At 41.3% G+C, this 21651-nt stretch overlaps 1 protein-coding gene and 1 non-coding gene across 7 annotated transcripts in view; both read left to right on the forward strand.

Moving 5' to 3' along the window:
* The window catches only part of Herc3 (HECT and RLD domain containing E3 ubiquitin protein ligase 3), a 94904-nt gene that overhangs the window by 23509 nt on the left and 49744 nt on the right, over window positions 1-21651 (forward strand). For 4 of the 6 annotated variants that reach the window (XM_031382040.1, XM_031382041.1, XM_031382043.1 and 1 more), the window contains exons 3-13: window positions 2058-2217; window positions 2985-3061; window positions 3855-4076; window positions 5001-5092; window positions 6599-6729; window positions 7905-8065; window positions 10413-10489; window positions 16300-16424; window positions 18044-18103; window positions 20501-20612; window positions 20984-21173. In XM_031382040.1, coding sequence (XP_031237900.1) covers window positions 2058-2217; window positions 2985-3061; window positions 3855-4076; window positions 5001-5092; window positions 6599-6729; window positions 7905-8065; window positions 10413-10489; window positions 16300-16424; window positions 18044-18103; window positions 20501-20612; window positions 20984-21173 — 1407 coding nt within the window. Of the gene's footprint in view, window positions 1-2057; window positions 2218-2984; window positions 3062-3854; window positions 4077-5000; window positions 5093-6598; window positions 6730-7904; window positions 8066-10412; window positions 10490-16299; window positions 16425-18043; window positions 18104-20500; window positions 20613-20983; window positions 21174-21651 lie in introns of those variants that run through there. The other 2 variants (XR_004122031.1, XM_031382042.1) reach the window with 2 other exon arrangements.
* Window positions 13588-13694, forward strand: LOC116100059. The gene has a single exon (XR_004122428.1). It is a non-coding gene; the product is annotated as a U6 spliceosomal RNA (small nuclear RNA).

A 21651-nucleotide genomic window follows, 5' to 3' on the forward strand; every position in this document is an offset into this window, starting at 1 on the left:
AACGCAGTGAGTGATGGGGGTCATGAACTGAGGAAAGAGAAAGCGCGCGCGCGCGCGCGCGTGTGTGTGTGTGTGTGTGTGTGTGTGTGTGTGTGTGTGTGTGTGGGTGTGCGGGTGTGTGTAGGTGTGGGTGTGTGGGTGGGTGGGTGTTGGTGTGTGGGTGGGTGTGTATAGGTGTGGGTGTGTGCGTGGGTGTGTGTGTTTGTGGGTGTATGTGGGGGGGTGTGGGTGTGGGTGTATGTGTGAGTGTGTTTTCACTGGCTAATAGCTCTGTGACCTGGCCATTGTGAATAGTACTTGGATTAATATAGATAGCCATGTGTCTCTTTCAGATACACATCCAAAGTGGTACAGCTGGATAGTGTGGACATTATCATTTTACCTCCTCAATTGCTGTACTAACTTGCATTCCTACTAACAGTATCTAAATGTCCTTGCCCAGCCTCTCTGGCATGTTTATTGTTCTCTCAGTGCTAGCCATTCTGACCTGGTTGGAATGGTCCCAATGTAGAAATGGTTTTTACTTTCCTGATGACTAAAGATGAAACATTTTTATTCATTGTCCACTTGAACTACTTCTTTGAGAAAGGACTGTTAATTCATTCACCCACTTATTAACTACACTATTTTATTTACCCATCTATTAACTGAATTATTTATTCTTCTGGCATTTAAGTTTTAAAACTTGTTACATATGTTGGTGATTAATCTTCTATCAGATGGATACATGGCAAAGGGGTTCCCTTGTTCTGTGGATGAGCCTTTGCTGGTAATGGTTTGTTTTGTCTAACAGAAGCCCTTCCACTTAGATGCAATCCTACTTGTCAATTCTTATCATTTCCTGATGAACTTCAGTCCAAACCTGAAAATCACTACCCATGCTTACATTATAAAAATATTGCCTGTTCTATGTTTTTTTAAATGAGTCAGGGTCACATGTATTCCAGGTTGGTCCTTGAACTCACTATACAGAAGAAAATAACCTTGAACTCCTGATTTGTCTGCCTCTACTTCCTAAGGGCTGGGCTATAAGAATGTGCCACTGCATCTAGATTAAGCTGATTTTTAAAAAATAGGGCATAAGGTCAGGCTGCAGTTTAATCTCCAACCACTTGTTAAAACAACTCTTACCCTCTCTATGCTTTTAGCATCTTTATTGAAAACTCAAATGGCTGTACCTATGTGGTTTATTTCTGAGTCTTCTATTCTACATGCTTATACATGTCTGTTTTCTGTATCACTGATTTTGTTATTATAACTCAGCAGCATAATTTGATGTCAGATCAAAGCTATCAAGCTTTCGGAGTTGCTTCTTTTCTTCCATACATGTGTAGAAGAACATGCAACTGGAGATTCTCATGTTAAGTGACATATGCAGAACTTAGAAAAGCAGTTTGTGTTTTTTCTCATATGTGGAATCTCAGTTAAAGAAAAAAAATCAATGGCAGTGGAAGGAAGACATCAATGAACAGGAAGGGGATGTAGGGGGAGGCATAATAAATACACCTAGTGAGAATAAATATGACCAAAGTCTTATATACAGTTATGAAAATGTCAGACATGTACCGATGAATCCCCAAAGTTTAATATCTCTGTGAACTTATAGGGTTCATAGTTCTCTTTATAAAATAAAATTGCCTTGGATGATGATTGCTGTGGTTTACCTTCACTGTCACAACTGGATCTAGGATCACCTAGGAGATATCTTGGAGTATTTTGGGGGTCCTTCTGAGGTTTATTGAGGATGGGAGACCTGCCCTAAGTGTAGGTGTTATCATCCTGTAGACTGGGGTCCTAGACTCAATAAAAAGAGGTAAGGGAGAAAGCCATTAGAATGCCAACATTCCAGACTCTCTTCCCAAGTGTCAAATGTGGGGGTTCACACTGTTTGCTCCTTTCACCACAATGCACCATGCCCTTTTAGCTGTGTGCTGAAATAAATGCTTCTCCCCTCCTGGTTAGGTGTTTGGGCATGCAATGAAAGTGGCTAATGCAAGGGAAGCAACTGTTTTATTCCCAGGCTGTATATTTTCTTTCTTCATTTTGATCTCTTTCAGAACAAATTGGAGCATTGGCTGATCAGCATATCATACATGTGGCATGTGGCGAGTCACACAGCCTGGCTCTCAGTGACCGGGGCCAGCTGTTTTCTTGGGGTGCAGGAAGTGATGGCCAGCTGGGCCTTATGACTACTGAGGACTCTGTGGCAGTGCCCAGGTGAGAATGTTACCCAAAGGCTCCTTGATTTGGACCGTTTCCTTCCTGTTATTATTTCCTTTATGCTATAGATACATGCCTGGTAACAACGCATTGTGTTACACAGAAAATGATTATTTTTAGAAATGTCTGCCTCAGGTTATAAATATATGAGCTGGTCGAGAACTGAATTTGCTCTGGTAGACTAGTTACTGGCTAAGTTTCTAGTGACTGGTAAATGTGTTGACTAAAAAAGGTGCCTCTTTATGTACCTTGATGTGATGATCAGGAAGTTTTAAATTACCCTTCCTTCCTTCCTTCTTTCCTTCCTTCCTTCCTTCCTTCCTTCCTTCCTTCCTTCCTTCCTTCCTTCCTTCCTTCCTTTTGAGGCAGGGTCTCATTCAGCCTCTGTAGGTTCCTAGGCACTGTCCACCATAGGCTGCTCCTTAGCACTTAGGAAAACAAGTCCATCATTTGGAGATCCCAAAGATTTTTGTCTGCTACCATGATTACTTCTGAAGTTGGGGTGGCAGGTAGTTGGATTTTACAAATGGGTCCAAGGGTGGGAGAATTTTTGTTTATTTTAAACAATAAACTCCTAAACATCAGCCTAGTGAAAGCTATAGTAGAATTTTTAACAGATAAGGTTATATGCTTGATATTTTTTTTTTTAGAAAAAGGCCTTTTAGACAAGATCATCCTTTTTATCAGTCTGTTTAGTTGGGATGTTTCTGATAGTTGTGTCTCTATGTGGATTGCAAATGTAAGGAAGCCCCTTTCTGTTTCAGGCTAATACAGAAACTGAACCAGCAGACCATATTACAGGTTTCCTGTGGCAACTGGCACTGCTTGGCTCTGGCAGCTGGTAATATATATAAATATATGCTAATGCTACGTTAATGTTAAAAGCATTTCTCCCCTGCAGTCCTGTGCTATCTAACTCGAAAGCTTTAACAACAGTGATGTTTGTTGTTCAAACTCTTCATATCACATCCTTTCTTAGAGATGTGGATGATGCAGGCAGCATCATTGCTGTTTCAGCTCTGACAAATAGAAACAAAGGCCAGGACTGTGCCCAGGTGTTTGGGAGAATACCAAATATTTGCAGGACTTTGTTTTAATAAAGCTACAATCCATTCTCAAGCTCCCTTCTGCTATGAGGATTCCAAATCAATGTGAGGGAAATGTTAGGGAAGTGTGAGGCAGTGCATGGGCATACTGTTTTTGCCATTAGACTGCTCAGGCCTCCATCCCAGAGCAGTCTGGGGTTGCAGCTGCAGCTCCTGAAACTGTCCTGACTCTCCTGGTTTAGTGTGGTCAGAAATAAGGTCACCTTGCTTAGATACATGCCAGGTGACCAGCTTGTTTATAAGTGAATTTACGTAACCCTTTAGATTTACTTAGCCCTTAACACTTTTAGATAAGCGTTGATAGTCTTAAGGCTACTGAGGCTTGAGTTTACTTCTCTGTCGTCAAAATTCTAATTTAGGCTTTGGAAATCTTAAAACACAGTGCCTCTTTCCTTTCTTTTGGGTGAGTTGGTGTCTGTAGGGTAACTAATGCATGGTGGAAGAGCCGACGTATCTTTGCGCGTGGAATCTGTATGTATAACCTATATCATTTTGTTTGTAACGTCACTTGCCCTGTTGTTATTTCAGACGGCCAGTTCTTCACATGGGGAAAGAACAGCCATGGACAGCTGGGTTTGGGGAAGGAGTTCCCCTCCCAGACCAGCCCCCAGAGGGTGAGATCTTTGGAAGGGATCCCGCTGGCTCAGGTGGCTGCTGGAGGGGCTCACAGTTTTGCCCTGTCTCTCTCCGGAGCTGTTTTTGGCTGGGGAATGAACAATGCAGGGCAGCTAGGGCTGAGTGATGAAAAAGGTATGTAAAGTCTTCGTGCGCACTCTCCATTTCAAAACCCACACTCGTTTATTTAACAAGTGCTTCTTGTAGACCTACTGTGTGATAGCCTAGTGCTAGGCATTGAGGGAGCAGCAGTGAACGAGACAGGACATCTGTGACTTGACTGAGACCACATTCTGGCTGGTGGATGGGAATAACAAACAATGAGTAGCGTGTCACGTGGCTCTGGAATAAGCTTTGTGTTTATCTCAAGTCAGTCAGGAAAGAGCTCTCTGATAAGAGCACATGCAAATTGAGTCCTATGGGAAACCAGCTAGGAAGTGGGACATGTAGATAACTTGGTGAGGAATGTCCAGGTCCAAGGGAACAGGAAGTAACAGGAAGAGTGGTGGGGAGGCAGAGGTGGAAGGAAGGGAGGCCCTGTGGGCACTGCGACCAAGGACCCCTAGGGTACAGTGAGGACTTTCACTTCCTTTCTCAATGAGGGGAGAAGAAACAGGGTTTTGAAGAGAGGCATGGTCTAGTTTAAGTCACTGTGGTGGTGAATCAAGGGTCAGGGATCTGTTGGGAGATGGAAATAATAGTCAAGTTTGTGTAGAGCTTAATGATGCTGATTCTGTTCATAGGCTGTGCAGTTGGAAACAAAGGGAAGGCTGGAAGGATCAGGTTGTATGTGCGGGGCAAGGAATGACGGTGTGAGCTGGTGTGAGCTGGAGCGGACAGAGTTATTATGACTGTGATTAGGAGTTAAGGTTTTGAAAATTACACTTAGATTTTGCTGGAGTTTTCAGGTAGAGTTGGAGGCCGAGGTGAAATGAATGTGAGCCAGGAGACTAGGGGATATGAAATTCTTTCTGATTTTTGTTTATATCGCATGCAAAAAGCCAATGGTAGTGACAGAAAGCCAATGGTAATGACATGCTGATGCTTAATTTCTCTTAGATCGAGAGTCTCCATGCCATGTGAAGCTTTTACGAACACAGAAAGTCGTCTATATTAGTTGTGGAGAGGAGCACACAGCAGTTCTCACAAAGGTGAGGAGATCAGGGGCGGGGCTATGGACGGGGGTGGGGGTGGGGGTGGGATGAGGGGCGGGGCTGTGGACGGGGTGAGATGGTCAGTTTCAAATGTGGCAGAGTAGCAAGCTGTGGTGGTTAGTCACTCTTCTTGGACTTTCATTTTCTCTTTAGTTTTGTTTTGATTATTTTTGGGAGGAGTAGAGTGAAGGCTGCTGTATAAAAATATGTCTATGCTTTCCTCTTGGGTAACCTTATATACTCTCTAGGTAACATTTTAAAATAGTTCTATAGAAATAACTTAAAAGTATGGTATGCATACATATACAAAACAATTCCCATCCTTTGTTCTTTTAAAATAATCCATTTGAATATATAAAACAAATAGTAATTTAATTGCTATTTTTAAATTATTAGGTAGTCCATTGCTTCTAAACACATTAGCATGCTAAAAAGAATAAAAACCTACCCTTCCTTCCTCCCCTCCCTCCCTCCTTCCTTCTTTCTTTCTTTTTTGTGGTTGTTTTAAGACAGGGTCTTATGTATCATCTTTATCCTGTCTTTTTTTTTTTTTTTCTTTTTGGTTTTTCGAGACAGGGTTTCTCTGTGTAGCCCTGGCTGTCCTGGAACTCACTCTATTAGACCAGGCCGGCCTCGAACTCAGAAATCCACCTGCCTCTGCCTCCCAAGTGCTGGGATTAAAGGCGTGGGCCACCACTGCCCAGTTCTTTACCCTGTCTTGTAGCATGCATTAGTGTGATTTTCACACTAGTGTACTTCTATCTCTCAAGTACAGGGATTATAGGCATGAGTCAGCATTCCTAGCTTGAAAATGTCTTCTCATAGTGAGGACTTGCTATCATATATTGATGTAGCATTTGTTCAGGTACAAATTTAAAATCTTTACTACGGAGTTTATGGACACTCAGTTTCTTACATGTAAACGAACCTGACGAGTCCTATTCATTTCACCTGTTTTTTTTCTTTAAAAAAAATTTTTTTTGCCTCCTCACACATTACTGCACTTAAAAATATTACTTTGTGACCGTTTTGCCCGTGTATATCTCTTTGCGCCATGGACATACCTGTTGCTTGTGGAGTCCAGAGGAGGTTATTGGATCACCTGGAACTAGAGTACCTGTGGTTGTGAGCTTTGGATGGTGAGTGCTGGGAATAGAACTCAGGTCCTCTGAAAGAGCAGCAATTGCTCTTGCTAAACTACTGAGCTAACTCTCTAGCCCTCACTTTTACATATTCTTACATGTTCACCTCACTTTAACATATTCTTAAAATTTCCAATGGCCACCAGTCCTTTAAGCAGTGCGGACCTGTTCCCCAAAGCTGAGTCTTTCATTCCTTTATTCTTTTCTGCTTAATAAATGTTCTCAGGAAATGCAGAAGGTCATCAGGTGAGTATAATACCTAGAACAGACTGGTGAGATGGAATTTTATGAGTACATTTAGTACATTGAGGATAGCCCTCAAACTCAGTTACCATGTCACCCAATCCTTGTTCCTTGCTAGAGTGGGGGCGTGTTTACCTTTGGTGCTGGCTCCTGTGGACAGCTTGGACATGACTCCGTGAATGATGAAGTTAATCCGAGGAGAGTCCTGGAGCTGATGGGCAGTGAAGTAACGCAGATTGCTTGTGGCAGGTGAGTGTCCCCAAGAGCTTTCTCATGGTATTGATGGTAGAGAGATACAGAGTGGATCTGGCAGTGGGAGAGCCTGTGGGATCACTGAGCCTCTGCCATTTAAAGAAATGTTGTTGTTGCTATATGTTTTCTCCCCACCTCTTTAGGATAGTACTAGTCAGTGTGCCCTATTCTGGCCTTACACTCGGTATGTAGTGGGGGCTTCTTCCTTTTACCTCCTGAGTGAAGGAACTACAGGCATGGGCCACAGCACACAGCTTTGCTTTAGGAAATCTCAGCTGCGTGATCACCTGTGTAGGGAAAATCAGATTGTAGTAGATTTGGAAAGGAAGGGATTTAGGTAAACAGACAAAAAGGAGGACATGGGACTTCTTACAGAATAGAGGGCCAGTAGCAGAATGTAGGGAAGAAATGAAGAAGGAATGTGACAGGTCCTTGCTTGGGCCTGTTCAGCTTTTCTTTTATCCCAAAGGGAGGATGCGGCAGGTTGTTAATCTCTTTCCACATACCACGATCAGTAGGCATATGCCTGACCTTTGTCACAGCAGTGCAATGTTGTCATCTATGGTTGAGCTGGTGAGATAGTTCAGTAAGTTACAAGTCTGCCCTACAAGCACAAGGACACAAATTAGGACCCCCACCAAGAACATGAAAAGCCATCTGTAATGTCAGCGCTGTGACAGGTTGAGACAAGCATGCGTGTTCCCTAAGCTCACTGTCAAGCCAGTCTCGTTCAAGAGACTCTGCCTTTAAAAAGGTTCAGTGAGAGATGGTCTTTAAATATGAGGAGAAAATTATTTCTGGCCTACCCACTTGTGCAGGTGTGCATATGCATATGCACACACTCACACACACACATACACACACACACACACACACACACACACACACACACACACACGGACCATAAAATCAAATTATAAAAAAACTTCTCATTTTAAGCAAGTTTATGCTTTAATGTTGGACCACTTTCAAAGCTGTCATGGGTTTCAGCCCCACTTAGCCATGCCTGATGGGGTGTCAGAAGTTAGGGGTCTGTTATAAACACAAGAATCAGGATAGGCTCCGCAGGAACCCCTAGGAATTTCTGTGATTTTATGTGAAAGTTAAAATATCAGGCTGAGTGTACATCACCATGAGAAGGAAATGTGCCAATGAGTTCATTTTTCCCATAGACAGCACACTCTAGCCCTTGTGCCTTCTTCTGGACTCATCTATGCATTTGGTTGTGGAGCTAAAGGTCAGCTGGGGACCGGACATACATGTAATGTCAAGTGCCCATCTCCTGTGAAGGGACACTGGGCTGCCCACAGCAGTCAGCTTTCAGCTCGAGCTGGTAAGAATGATTTTCATTGGAATTATATTTTTAGGTAATCATAAAAAGGTAATTGTTACTTGTCTTTAACTACTTTAGAGGGAATAAACAGGAGCTTCCTTCCTTCCTTCCTTCCTTCCTTCCTTCCTTCCTTCCTTCCTTCCTTCCTTCCTTCCTTCCTTCCTTTCTTTCTTTCTTTCTTTCTTTCTTTCTTTCTTTCTTTCTTTCTTTGTGTCTTTGGATACTTATCAAATCATTTGAGTACTTGCTCTGCATGAAAGTCTGCAGTCGAGAGCCTAGAGAACATCAACGATACTGGTATCAAGGTGCTTGGTAATGTATATCTTAGTGTAGTTAAGTGGTTAAAATTAATCTTCAGATCGTAACTGATTGCTTAACAAATTCCATTACTATAGCAGTGGTAACTTGTTTGCTAAAAAGCAAGAACATGACTATTGGCCATCACTCCCTTGTCAGGGGTAAAGGGCTGTTCTCTCAGAGGTTAGGTAACTTGCCTAAGATCAAAATAATTCTAGAGGCAGGATTTAAACTCAGATCTGCCTCATTCAAAAAAACCTGTGCTCTGCTTGCTTGGTGTCTGTTGATAATGGGATGAGGCTTCTTTTAAAAGATTCTCTTGAGAAGATTGAGTGAGCAGGCTGTTTATTTCATTGGAGATTAAAATTAGACAGTTAGGTGTATTGACTGACTTCCTCATCCTGAACTCATATATCTAGAGGTAGAAATGGAGCTGCAGAGTTATAGAATAATAGAATAGTTGTTACTCTAGAATAGAAGAATAATTTAATAATCAAATTTAATTTTAAATTCTAAGCTGACAAATTTAGGACTTGATAATGATGTAGATAATAACAATTATAAGTTCCCTTATTTTATTTGTTTGTTTCACTCAATTGGGCACTCTGGGAGGAGGAAGCATTGAAGGGTCCAGTTACCTGCAAGTTCATCTTTCTCCTTCCTGGATGCTAACAAACATAAGTCCAGGGAATGAATAGTCTAACCTTTGTAACCCTAGCATACATCACAGAGCTACTACAAACCTGTCATTCAGCAGATACTTATGGGACAGGTATGTCTGAGATGTAGTAAGCTTAAAATATAAAATAAGCATGATTCTCCAAAGCAAAGAATAGCTTGGCGACTTCTTTGACATTTGTAAGTATGTTTCTCTAGGCATTCACCTCATCCTCGTAATACATATGTTTAGCAAGTGTGCTCCTGGTTTTAATGGTGGATGCCTGTAATAGAGACACAACCATAGGATTGTAAGTCCTAGGTCAGCAAGAAACTCAGGTTTCATTTGAAACCACACTTTTAAATAATGAACTCACAATCTGGCTTGACTTAGGTGGTTGTAAGCTTATGTCTGTATGTTTGACAAAATTTGGTGCAAATAGGAAAATTTCCAGATTTCATGTCATAAGCCTTATAAGGCCTCATGGGAAGGCAGTGAGGAGTCTTACAGCTAGAGAAGGTTACTTTGGCTGGGCTGAGTTTGTCAACGGGAGGACTGTGAGGGAGCAGGGCTGTTTCCTGGGAGTGAAAATTCCTGTCCAAGGAGGCAAGCATTCAAGGAGAGTATACTGTGTGAAGGGAAGACGTATGGGGAGATGAAACAGCATGAAAGATTAGGGGTGTTGGAAGAAATAATCATTCATATAGTGTGTGTATGTATGTATATATGCCAGTATGTATATATGCATATATACACATACGTACAGGTAACACTAAACAGAACAGGAAGGTTATTATATGTGTGTGTTTGTGTAACATTTAAAAAAGGCCATAATTTCAAAAGGGAGGGGGATGAGGGTACATGGTAGGTGATAAGGGAATAATGGGAAACGGGGAAATGATGTAATTATTTTTTAAAATTTTTTTAAAATTAACATTTTTTTTTCAATTTTTTTTTAAAAAAGCAGTTAGGTGGTCCCCATGATGGGATATCAACCCCAGACTGGGAAAAGAGGTCCTCGTATTGCTAGCATCATCCTGAAGGGGATAGATAGGAGCGCCTGCAGATGTGTGATTGCCGCGCACATGTTACCATTTATAGCAGTGCCCATTTTAGACTGCTGGCTGGTGGCATGACGGAGTTAGCATGAGAAATAGAAACAGGGTCAGGGTTAGTTGGCCGTGAGGGAGGCAGGCTGGGAGGGTCTGGGCACTATTTCATATGTTTATTTTTAACTGAACTAGAAACAGTCCTGGGCAGGGAACCAGGAGGGCCTCTTTTCTGCACACAATTAAAACAGAGAAGCCCTTCTAAAGCATATTTTGGAACACCAGGAGAGGATGGAGGGGAGCAACCATTGACAGACAGTATGTTTCAAATACTTTTTGACAGATCGCTTTAAGTACCGTGTCGTTAAGCAGATCTTCTCTGGAGGGGACCAGACTTTTGTACTTTGCTCCACGTATGAGGTAAGATTTTCTTTTATCACGTTTGAAGTAGGATGATGATAATCATTTTTTTTTAATAGCTACGCTAGAGCTTTGTCGCTCTTTGTTTCTTGTCGATGATTTTATCTTATTAAATCAAACTAAACAATGTTATCTCCACTGAACTCCTTTGAACTGCTAATAATTATCTTGTTCTTAACGTTGTAGAGTTCTAATTTATAGCATAGAATTATTTATATTCATTTGTTCTAAAAGATATTAAAGGGGGCTTAGAGCATTTGTGTTATTTTTTTTCTGTTTCTGGACTCTTAAGTACCAAGGAATTCTAGGCATTTGATAACTTCCCGGGCTTCATTGTTAGGCGTGATCGAGTATATGATAAATATATAAGAGAGATACAAAACAGCTCAGATTTTTTATTATTTATTACCTGGTCATGATACCACACCAAAATTTCCCTTCCCTTGCTCCTGCATCACTCTACCAATTAAGGCACAAAGAACAAGTTGCATACATGGGCGCAGCAGCGCACACTTGTATCCTGTTAGAGACAGCAGTTCAAGGTTGTCCTTGCCTAAGAGGCCAGTTTGGGCCAGCCTGAGCTACACGAGACCCTTGTCTCACAGAAAAAGAAAGGAAGGGGAAGAGGAAAGGAGATATGTTGCCTTTCAGGATTCCAAGTCTGTGTAGATCGAAGAATATGTGGCATTTATTTAACTCCTTCTGTTCTTCACAGTCTAAGGCCGCCAGCTGAAGCGTGCTGAGCCATGGTTCTCATGTCTTCTCATAATCTTATTTACCAAGCCCTGCGGGGGTAAGGGGCAGGGGAGCAAACTCAAGGCAGTAATTGGAAAAGCCAGAGACTATGGGCAAAGACGGCACCTGTAGAAACAAAGGCCCTTCCACTGCTAAAGTGTCTCCCTTGCTCTGACAGCACCATCTGTGTCCTTAGGACCATTCTGTGATTCCATAGGAGAGGTGCTGGCCAGGGATGCTCTGCAGCTGCTCAACCGTGCTTCAGGTCAGGAGCCTGCAGGAAGCCGTCTGTGTGCTTTAGCTGTCTTAAGGAAGATGTAGAATAGCCGTGCACACTTGTAACCCTGCTTCTTACTTGTAGAGACAGCAGTTCAAGGTTATCCTTGTCTTAGAAGCCAGTTTGGGCCAGCCTGAGCTACATGAGACCCTGTCTCAGAGGAGAAGAAAGGTTCAGCTTTATAACTTCAGAGAGAAATCTTAAAGGGAGTTGAGATTATGCCAGTAAAACAAACGATAAAAACACAGGGTCTCTTCAGTAACTTTTTTGTTTTCAAGAAGTAAACTTGTAGGAATTTATTTCTGAACAAAACTGACTTAAGATTCTGTCTTTTGTTGCCGTTCTTGAGACAAGGTTTTTTTTTTGTGTAACCATGGCTGCCTTGGAACTCATTCTGTAGACCAGGCTGGCCTTTAAGGCAGAGATTTGTCTGTCTGCCTCCCAAGTGCTGGGATTAAAGCTCTACACCACAAGCACCTGAGAAATTGACTTAAATAATACTCAACTTTTGTTTTTCTGAGGAATAAACATAAAGTTTAAATTTCCTTCCTTTAGTAAATATACAATATGATCTATATGTAGCTGAGTTTTCAATATACTAGTAGTGTTGGGTAAGGAAAACAACCCACTGATTAAAGAAAGTAAGGTATACGATAGTGTTAGTTAACCGGTAAGTTAAAGTTTCAGCCGGTGAAAAGTGTCCCCCATTAAAGTTTTAAGTTCACAGTGGAACGTTCCTCCGCTCCACCTTGAGAAAGTAGCAGAGCACACAACTGGCCTTTGTCTCAGGCTCTGAAGTGCTGTCTCTGCAGCTGTGGCAACCTTGTCTTTTCAAGTATAAAGACATACTTATTTACATGTCACTTTGTATATATGTACTTATGTATAAAATACATATATACATGAGTCTACATATAATACATATATACTTATGTGTATATAAAATAATGTGCGTATATACATATGTGTACATATATGTACTTACATGCACATGCACTAGATGCTCATTAGATACAGAGATTGAAAATTATATTCTTACCTAATTATCTCTACTTACCTTATCACTACTTTAATATGTGAAGGGGCAGCCAGAATAATGTTTCAGATTGTTTTGGGTTTTGAAATATTTGCATATACATAAAGCATTCTGGAGATGGAACCCAAGTCTCTAACAAGAACTCATGGCAACTCCAGTGCATCATGGAGGTAATGCCGTATGACATCTTAAATCACTGTGTGCATGACATGAAGTTCACCAGGACTCACACACACTGAAGGCGTGTTAGATGACATCTTAAGTTATTGTTTGTGGAAATATGAAACACACCATGAAGGTGTGGAACAGGGCATTTTAAATCACTGTGTACATGAACAAAGCTTCTTGCTATGGAGTTTTTCACTTCCAGCATCATGTTGGTTTTGTATCTGAAGCCTTCAGGGTTTGAATGTTCCACTTGGGCTCACATGTTCCTTTGCAGTCTTCTCTCTCTCTCTCTCTCTCTCTCTCTCTCTCTCTCTCTCTCTCTCTCTCTCTCCACCTCCTTTCCCCTCCGCTTTTTCTCTTTTCCTTTTCCCACCCTTGTGTATGTGTGTGTGAAACTGAAGAGTGATATGGTGATGCCCAACTTTGGTTCACCGTTAGTGTCACCTGAGGATGTAAGAAGCAGAGTTGCTGTTGGTGATTCTAATCTAAACTGGCCTAGAGAATGATGTGTGTTGCTCACTGGGATGGTTCAAAGTTCCTTTGGTAGTCTCCAGTCCGGCCACATTTGAGAAGCACTGACCTAGTGGGGCATTTTTCTTTTTAGTACAGCTCAGGATTCAGTACTTCCTAGCATGTGGGAGGCCTCCAGTTTGGTTGCCACACTCACGGAGGGGGAAATTATACTTTTTCTTGTATCTGTGAGTAGAACAGTTTGAAACCTGCGTGTACTTTCTGTAAGTTTGTGTTACTGTTGGTGTTCACTTGTCCCTTTGCGGATGCATTTCAAGCTTGGCAGTAATAGTGCTGCTTTACAGCTCAGAAGGGGAAAAGGTTGCTGTGTGTGTGTTTAAGTTGCCTGTGTTCGTTTAAGAGTTTCTTTGAGTACTCACTTTGGCAGCACATATACTAAAATTGGAATGATACAGAGAAGATTAGCATGGCCCCTGCGCAAGGATGACATGCAAATTTGTGAAGCATTCCATATTTTAAAAAAAAAAAAGAGTTTTTTTTGATATAATTCAGTGTATATTTGTTCTTTTAGCATATGTCTGTAGTCATTTTTGTAGACTAGTTATCAAGAGCCAGATGATCTGATGTGTGTTACAGGTACCTTTCTTTCTCTGTATAATGCTAAATCACAGCTGTAGAGGAGAGCCAGCAAGCTTCCTTTGAAAGCTATATTTTATGTACAAGTACGAAGGAGAAAACAATGATTTTTCTGTGCATTGATGGCTGACTGCTGGAATACTACTTTTCCCTCCTTTAGGAGGCATAAAGTACCATCAGCTTCTTCTTAGTTCTGCATCACAAATAGATGTCGGAGGAGAAAAGTTGAAAGCAGGCAGGCTTAGAGAATAAAAATGTTTATAATAATAGTTTCTTTCAAAATACCACTAAATGGGTTGGCGAATCAGCTCAGAGAATAAGAGTGCCGCCACTAAGCGGGAAGCCCTCGATTTATCCCTGGAGCCAGCAATATGGATGGAAAGAACCAACTGCTTAAATTATCTTCTCACCCTTACATACATACCCTTGTATGCACACAACACAAACACACACACACATGCACGCACACATGAAAATGAATAATCACTGGAAACTTAAAAGTATCTCTGGGGTTGGGGTTGGAGAGATGGCTCAGTGGTTAAGAGCATTTATTGGTTGCGTTTCTAGAGGACCCAGGTTCGATTCCAAGCACCCACATGGCAGCTCACAACTATTTGCAACTCCAATTCCAGGGGATCCATTGCTTTCTGGTTTTTGTGGGCACCAGACATGCAAGTGGTACACAGATATGCATGCTGGCAAACTACTTATACACATAAAAATAAAATTAAAAAAATATGTATCACTAAGAAAAAGGATGTACAGTATGGACAGTATTTGGGATTTTTAAAGCTGTGATTAACATCCCTTTTGATACTTTCATAAAGTTTATAGGTATATGCTTGGGCTGAGGAGATGGCTCAGTAATGAAAATGCTTGCCCTGCAAAGTGTTTGGACAAGAGTTCAGACCCCCAAGAACCCTTGTAAAAGTCAGGTGGTTGCAGCATTAATGCCATCATTGAGAGGTGGAGGCAGCTAGCTGGCTAGCCAGGTGAACCATTGGTGAGCTCTAGGGTCACTTGAGAGACCTTGTTTCAATGAATAAGGTGGAGAGTGATCAAGGAAGAGGGACCAGGTCAACCTCTGGCCAATACATGCTTGTACATGCACATGTGTATACCCACATACATGAAAATACACCTGTAAACACATGCATAGCACACACAAACACTTGAGGGGGGAAAAAACATGTGAAACTGAATTTTCAGAAATTGTTTACACTGTAACTAAATTCTGCATTTGTTTCTTAAACTTACTGAAACAGAGTCGTATGTAGCCCTGTCTCGGCCTTGAGAAATCACTTTTCACTATATAGCTGAGGGTGATCATGAACTCTTTTTGATTCTCCTCCCTCTCCTTACTTCGAAGTGCTGGGGTTACAGGCATGTACCGTCATGTCTGGCTTAATCATTTTTTTTTTCTTTTTCCTTTTTTTTTTTAATTTATTTACATTTCAGATGTTATCCCCTTTCCTGGTTTCCACTCCACACACCCCCTATCCCATCTCTCCTCTCCCTGCTTCTATGATGGTGCTCCCTAACCCACTCCTACCTCATCGCCCTGGCATTTCCCCACACTGGGGCATTGAGCCTTTACAGGACCAAGGACCTCTCCTCCTATTGATGCGAGTTAAGGCTATCCTCAACTACTTATGCATCTGGAGCCATGGGTCCCTCCATGTGCACTCTTTGGTTGGTGGTTTATTCCCTGGGAGCTCTGGGGGTGCTGGTCGGTTGATATTGTTGTTGGTTGCAAACCCCTTCAGCTCCTTCAGTCCTTTCCCAAACTCCTCCTTTGGGGTCCCAGTGTTCAGTTCAGTGGTTGGCTATGAGCATCTGCATCTGTATTTATCAGGCTCTGGCAGAGCCTCTCAGGAGACAGTTCTATCAGGCTCCTGTCAGCAAGCGCTTCTTGGCATCAGCAATAGTATCTGGGTTTGGTTTGGTGTCTGTATATGGGATGGATCCCTAGTGGGGCAGTCTCTGGATGGCCTTAAACATTTTTTAAACTACATTTTATTGGAGTTGAGGGAACAATTATGGCAACCAATACCTCTATGGCCTGGTGACTCAGAGCAAAGGGAAGGAGACCTGGAAAGCTTGTCACGGAGTTGAAACAGACACTCTAGAAGAACCCTTTAGGAGTGAAGGAGAAGAGGGCTTGTTGGAGGGAGATGCCGGGCTTAGATCACTTGCAGAGAGCCCTCACCTAGTGTGGTGTGGTGCCCTGAAGTTGAGGGAAGGGAGCTGAGCTTTTGTACCACAGCTACCTGCCACTGAGGATGATTGAATAGACCAGTGGCCTAGGGAAGATCCTGAAGCACAGTGCATCCTCCATGCAGGAGTGGGGACAGGTCTCTGCTCGACGGGAGAGGGTTCGGGCAGCTTCAGTGTATGAAGTGCGCTTGGGAGACCACACTGAGGAAGGAAAGGGGGAGAAGATCCACATCTCTCATTTCTCTTTTTCTCTTGTATTTATTTCTCCAGAATTCTTCTCCTGCTGTTGACTTCAGAACTGTGAACCAAACACATTATACCAACTTAATAAATGACGAAACTATAGCCGTTTGGAGACAAAAACTCTCAGAACACAACAACGCAAATACCGTCAAGTACGCTTTTGTCTGCCTTCATTGTGCTTCTTCCAAAGCATGCTGGAGTTTTCTAGCCTAGTGGCTGATGTTCCCTGTACCTCACTGTGGTTGTGAATATGAATGGAGCTTTGCATTTACAGAATCATTTTTGAATATTTATTTGTAATATCATCTCCTTAGCCCCCAGCTAACACAGTGGTTTGCCCTCCAATTCTCATTCCTCACCTTGACGTATCATTGCCAGATCTGTGACACCCTCTGAGGGAAGGCCTGAGGTCATGTCTCTGCGGAGAGCTCTCTGTATCATGTTGCATATAGAAATGGTTTTCTTCACACTCATGGTTTCAAGGAGTCTTGAATATTAACAGCCTTTTATTATTTTAACTAATCTGAGTAACTTCTACAGTTTTGCCATTTAGTGTGATTAATTGAAATGAATATTTAGAGTCTTCTGGGTACATTAAAAATGTGAGACTAGCTGGGTAAAAAAACAGTTTTCTGTACATTTTTACACATTTTTATTTTACTTTGGTCAGCATGGCCATACTTTCCCTATTTATTTATTTATTTGAAAACACATAAATCAATCTGTGTAACAAAGAAGACTGTCTCAACAAGTGCACAGTGGGTCTTGCTTTATGATCAAGGCTGTGCTGGAGCAAATACCCAGGCCCTACCCTGAAGCAGTTTACGGATTCTCCTGTGTTTTGGGCATTGTTAAGGAACTGAGGATAGAGGGGAAGAGAGGACAAGAGAGGCTGGGCTGCTGAGCTGCAGGCAACCTAGAAGCATGGGCTTTACCTGGACTTCTGTGTTTGTTTGTTTGTTTGTTTGCGACAGAGATTCTGACTATAGCCCAGCCCTGTCTTTTTTGTTTTGTTTTGTTTTTGTTTATTTGTTTTTTTCTGAGACAGGGTTTCTCTGTATAGCCCTGGCTGTCCTGGAACTCACTCTGTAGACCAGGCTGGCCTCGAACTCAGAAATCCGCCTGCCTCAGTCTCCTAAGTTCTGGGATTAAAGGCGTGCACCACCACTGCCCAGCACTGTTTTTTTGTTTTGTTTTTGTTTTTGTTTTTAAACTTAACAACAGAAGCTAGAGGAAATCATCTCTAAAGATCTTACTTGATCCAAATGCTACAGCTGACAGAAGTTACTGCGATCTCTTTCCTAGCCATTTCTTTTTTTTATCCCTTGTTTCTTGTGACAATCCTGGGTACTCACAGAGTAGACCTTTCCACAGACCCTGCAGAATTTAGGTACTAGGAATAAGTCTTTATTTCCACTCATCCTTAGTTTCTTTCTCAGATGGTCAATAGAATAAGGCAGACATGATTGGACATGTATTAACTTCTGTACTTGGGAAATACCAGCTCACTTTTTTCTATTTTTTTGAAGTGGTGGTGAGAGAGTGTCCAAGTTTTTTATGATTTTGACACAAACACATTTATATATACATGTATGTATGTAACTTGTGCTATACTAGTTTTTGTCCATTTGTAGGCAAAACATTGTTCTCTAATCAGATATGCACTGATGACCCAATAGAGGCTGGCTAGGAAGATGTCTTGTTACTGAGGCTTATATAAGTCTGATTTGTAATTCTTAAAGACTCCTTTCTCCTTTTCTGTCTTGAATAGTGGTGTTGTTCAGATACTGTCTTCTGCAGCTTGTTGGAATGGAAGCTTTCTGGAAAAAAAGTAAGTGTCACTGACACTTCAGAAGCTGTGTGTAATGTAAATACTTAACAAGGCTATGAAAGACTTCTCCATAGTGGTTGGTTTCAGTTGAAGGGGAAAGCTGACATTTACATAAAATTTGAAATATCCAGTGATGATCAATTAGAGGATCCCAGAATAGTGGTATTTGCTCACTCCTCACTGGGGCAGATTTGGAGAGAGAACTGGTTCCTGGGGAGATCTAGCGTGACCCAAAGCCAGAACTCCAGGCTCACCCAAAGTGCTGCTCTCACACGTGTGTATGATTTGTTCTTAAATTCAAAATTCTCCAGTCATTCTTTGATTCGTTAGTTTGCTGAGGTAATTTTTCATTTTTCTACAGGAGTAAAGTCATGTAGAGGTCTTAGGGAGGCTTCATTCTGGGGCTCTGTGGATTCAGTCAGGCTCAACTCTGGCTAAAACCAGAGGCAGCAAATAGAATGTCTCTTTTGGCCTTCTTTCTTCTGCACATGGCCCCTCAGGAACCTCATGCAGCAGAATGACCTTGCCAGGAATTAGGATCTTCAAGGATTCTAAGTACTATCATTTTTGTCATCCTTTTCAACCACTGATTAGTTTAATGAAACACTAGGAGGAATATGTTAGTTACCTTTCTGCTATTGTGAAAAATACCTGTGGTGACTGAAAAGGTGTATTTGCAGCATCTTCAGTCCATGGTCAGGTGTCACGTTTCTTTAGGGCCAGTGATAAGGACATCCATCGTCATAGGAGAAGATTCCATGTAGACGCTATTCACCTTATGCTGGCTGTCAGCGAAGAGATAGGAAAGGGTGAAAGGTACAAACACTATATCTCAACTTCTCCATGTTCCGCTACCTCCCAGTGATGTTACAGGCTGAAATCCATGCCTTCTACACATGCCATTAAGCAGATATTCCAAATATAAAGTATAGCAATGAGGACTAACAGGAGTGGGTAAGGAGAAAACGGATCAAGATAGACAGGGAGTAGTGAGCTCACTGCACAACGTTTACTAATATGAAAATGTCCCTATGTAAAAGAGTACTATGTATAATTAATATATATAATCAAAGAATATTTTAAGTATAGCAATGAGTTAGACTTTAGTTCTCTGTGTGATTTACTGATCTACCATGTGATTCAGTGATAGCATACCTGGGCATAAACTCAAAGGACTCCATATCCTATTATAAGGATACCTGCTCATCCATATTTAGGGTTGTAATACTCACACCCCAGTATGTATCGTGTGAGATCAATAGACCAACCATAAATCTGGGCCACACCTTCTGGTGCCAGCCACATAAAAGGATATGGAAGCTTTTGCTTTTTGCCTATTTACCCTGACTCTTTAGGACAGGATTGTCTGTCCTGTTGCTGAGGCATCCCTTTGCTGGTATTACAGTCTACTTCAAGATTCTAACATAAACCAAAAACCAGTGAGATATCTCAGCCACATGGTCTAAAAAAAACTACTGAATTCTTGGTCATTTTATGGGAAAACAGTCATTGTTGGACTAGTCAGACCACGTCCTATAATCCATTCTAAGAAATCCCATGTATGTATATATGTATATATATATATATATATATATGTATATATGCATATGCATCCCATCTAATGTGTGACTAAGAAATATCTTTAAAATTATTCAACATCCTTAACGGTTAGGGAAATATAAATTAAAATGACTGAGATAACATCTTACCCCAGTCAGAATGGCTGAGTTCAGGAAAAAACCTAACAGATAATGCTGGAGAGAGTGGGAGAAAGGGAGCCCTCTCTCATTTGGAATTTTCCTGACAACATAGGAAAAAGTCCTTCCACCTTTGTTCAAGGTTGCCTCCAGGATATTAAAATTAGTGTATTGGTTAATTCATTGTGGGAACAGGAACAAAATACCATCAAGGAGCTCTAAGCAGCTGTTCTGGGTTTTGCCATTTTGATTCTAATATATGCCATGTCTACATTCTGAGTTTTCATCTATCGTAACATTGTCAGAGATGGTTAAATCATTTGAATGTATACATAACTCAGAACAAAGCCTGTTTTTCAAATGACTGTTTTGCAAATTAATAGATTTGATGTATTCACAAGTGACAATCTTAGAGATATCCTTTGTCTCTGGGAAGCTAAGACTGGCGGGGGCTACCTAATAAGAACCTTTTCTCAAATTAAAAAGAAACAACCAAAGCAGGGTAGGTAGAATTGCTGTAAGGCTTAGTTAGACCCATTAGTCTTTTCCAAATTAGTGTTCTTGAATATCTTATCTACTAGGTCCAAATAAGATCTTTCTAGAGTGGGTTAGCTAAGTAAGTACTTAGAGTTTTTTTTTTTAATCAGCATTTGCCTTTTGTTTTATTACATATGGATTTTTTGCTTGCTCGTTTGTTTAGAATTGATGAACATTTTAAAACTAGTCCCAAAATCCCTGGGATTGACTTGAACTCAACTAGGATTTTATTTGAGAAGTTAATGCACTCTCAGCACTCCATGATTCTAGAACAGGTATGTTGTTTACATTTATAAAATTCAGTTTACACTGAAGAGTTCTTCTCTTGAGTCAAAGGGGACAAGATGAAACGATACACTCTCGTACAAGCTGTAACTTTGTAAAAAATGTTAGTGTTGGGATTTGGCCTATCTTTTGCACATATCTTCCTAAGGAGTTGCCCCTCTAAAATATTAGGTCTGTGGGGTGGGAACTTCTTCCTTCTCACTGATGTACTGGGAGTCTGAACCAGTGCCTGGCTCCTTCTGTATGCTCAGTGCACACCGAATGAGCAAGGGCTGTGAGTTCATTAAATAACTTATGAATTTGGAGATGAGTTATTTAAGTCTCAGACACATTTCTCACTACTTTTTTTTCTTTTGTATAGATACTAAACAGCTTTGAAAGTTGCCTCATTCCCCAGTTGTCAAGTTCACCCCCAGATGTGGAAGCAATGAGAATCTATTTAATACTACCGGAGTTTCCACTGCTTCAGGATTCTAAGTATTACATAACGCTGACCATTCCCCTGGCGATGGCCATCCTGCGGCTGGAGACAAACCCCAGCAAAGTATTAGGTAAATTCATCACATTTAATACCACTGGCTTTGAACTTACTTGTTTTGTTTTGTCAGCTGGCTCTTGTGGACTGAGATCTAACAATCTGTTTGTTGCCTCTTAATAGCTTTACCACTTACTCCTTTCTTTGCTCTTGATGTCTAGCTAATCCTGCTTGCCATCTGGGTGAATTGATCTCTTATTTAACTCATATGAAATGGGAGATTAATCCCAATTTTGAGATATTCATAAAACTAGGTTATTCAACGTTAAACTGTTTTTTTTTTCTTCCACATTTGCTTGCAATGCCTCAAATACTAGTATCCTTCTGTCTATCCATCTCCAGTGCTGACGTTAGTGGGTGGGAGCCAAATGAACAGCTTTTTGTGATGAAGAGATCTCCATGAAGTGGGGACAGAGCAACCCAGTGAGGACTTACAGAATGTTTGTTTTCTTTTTCTTTTTTAGGACAGTTGAGTCCACACTGATTTTTGCAGG

This window comes from Mastomys coucha, unplaced genomic scaffold (assembly GCF_008632895.1).
Source record: "Mastomys coucha isolate ucsf_1 unplaced genomic scaffold, UCSF_Mcou_1 pScaffold20, whole genome shotgun sequence".
NCBI lineage: Eukaryota > Metazoa > Chordata > Mammalia > Rodentia > Muridae > Mastomys > Mastomys coucha.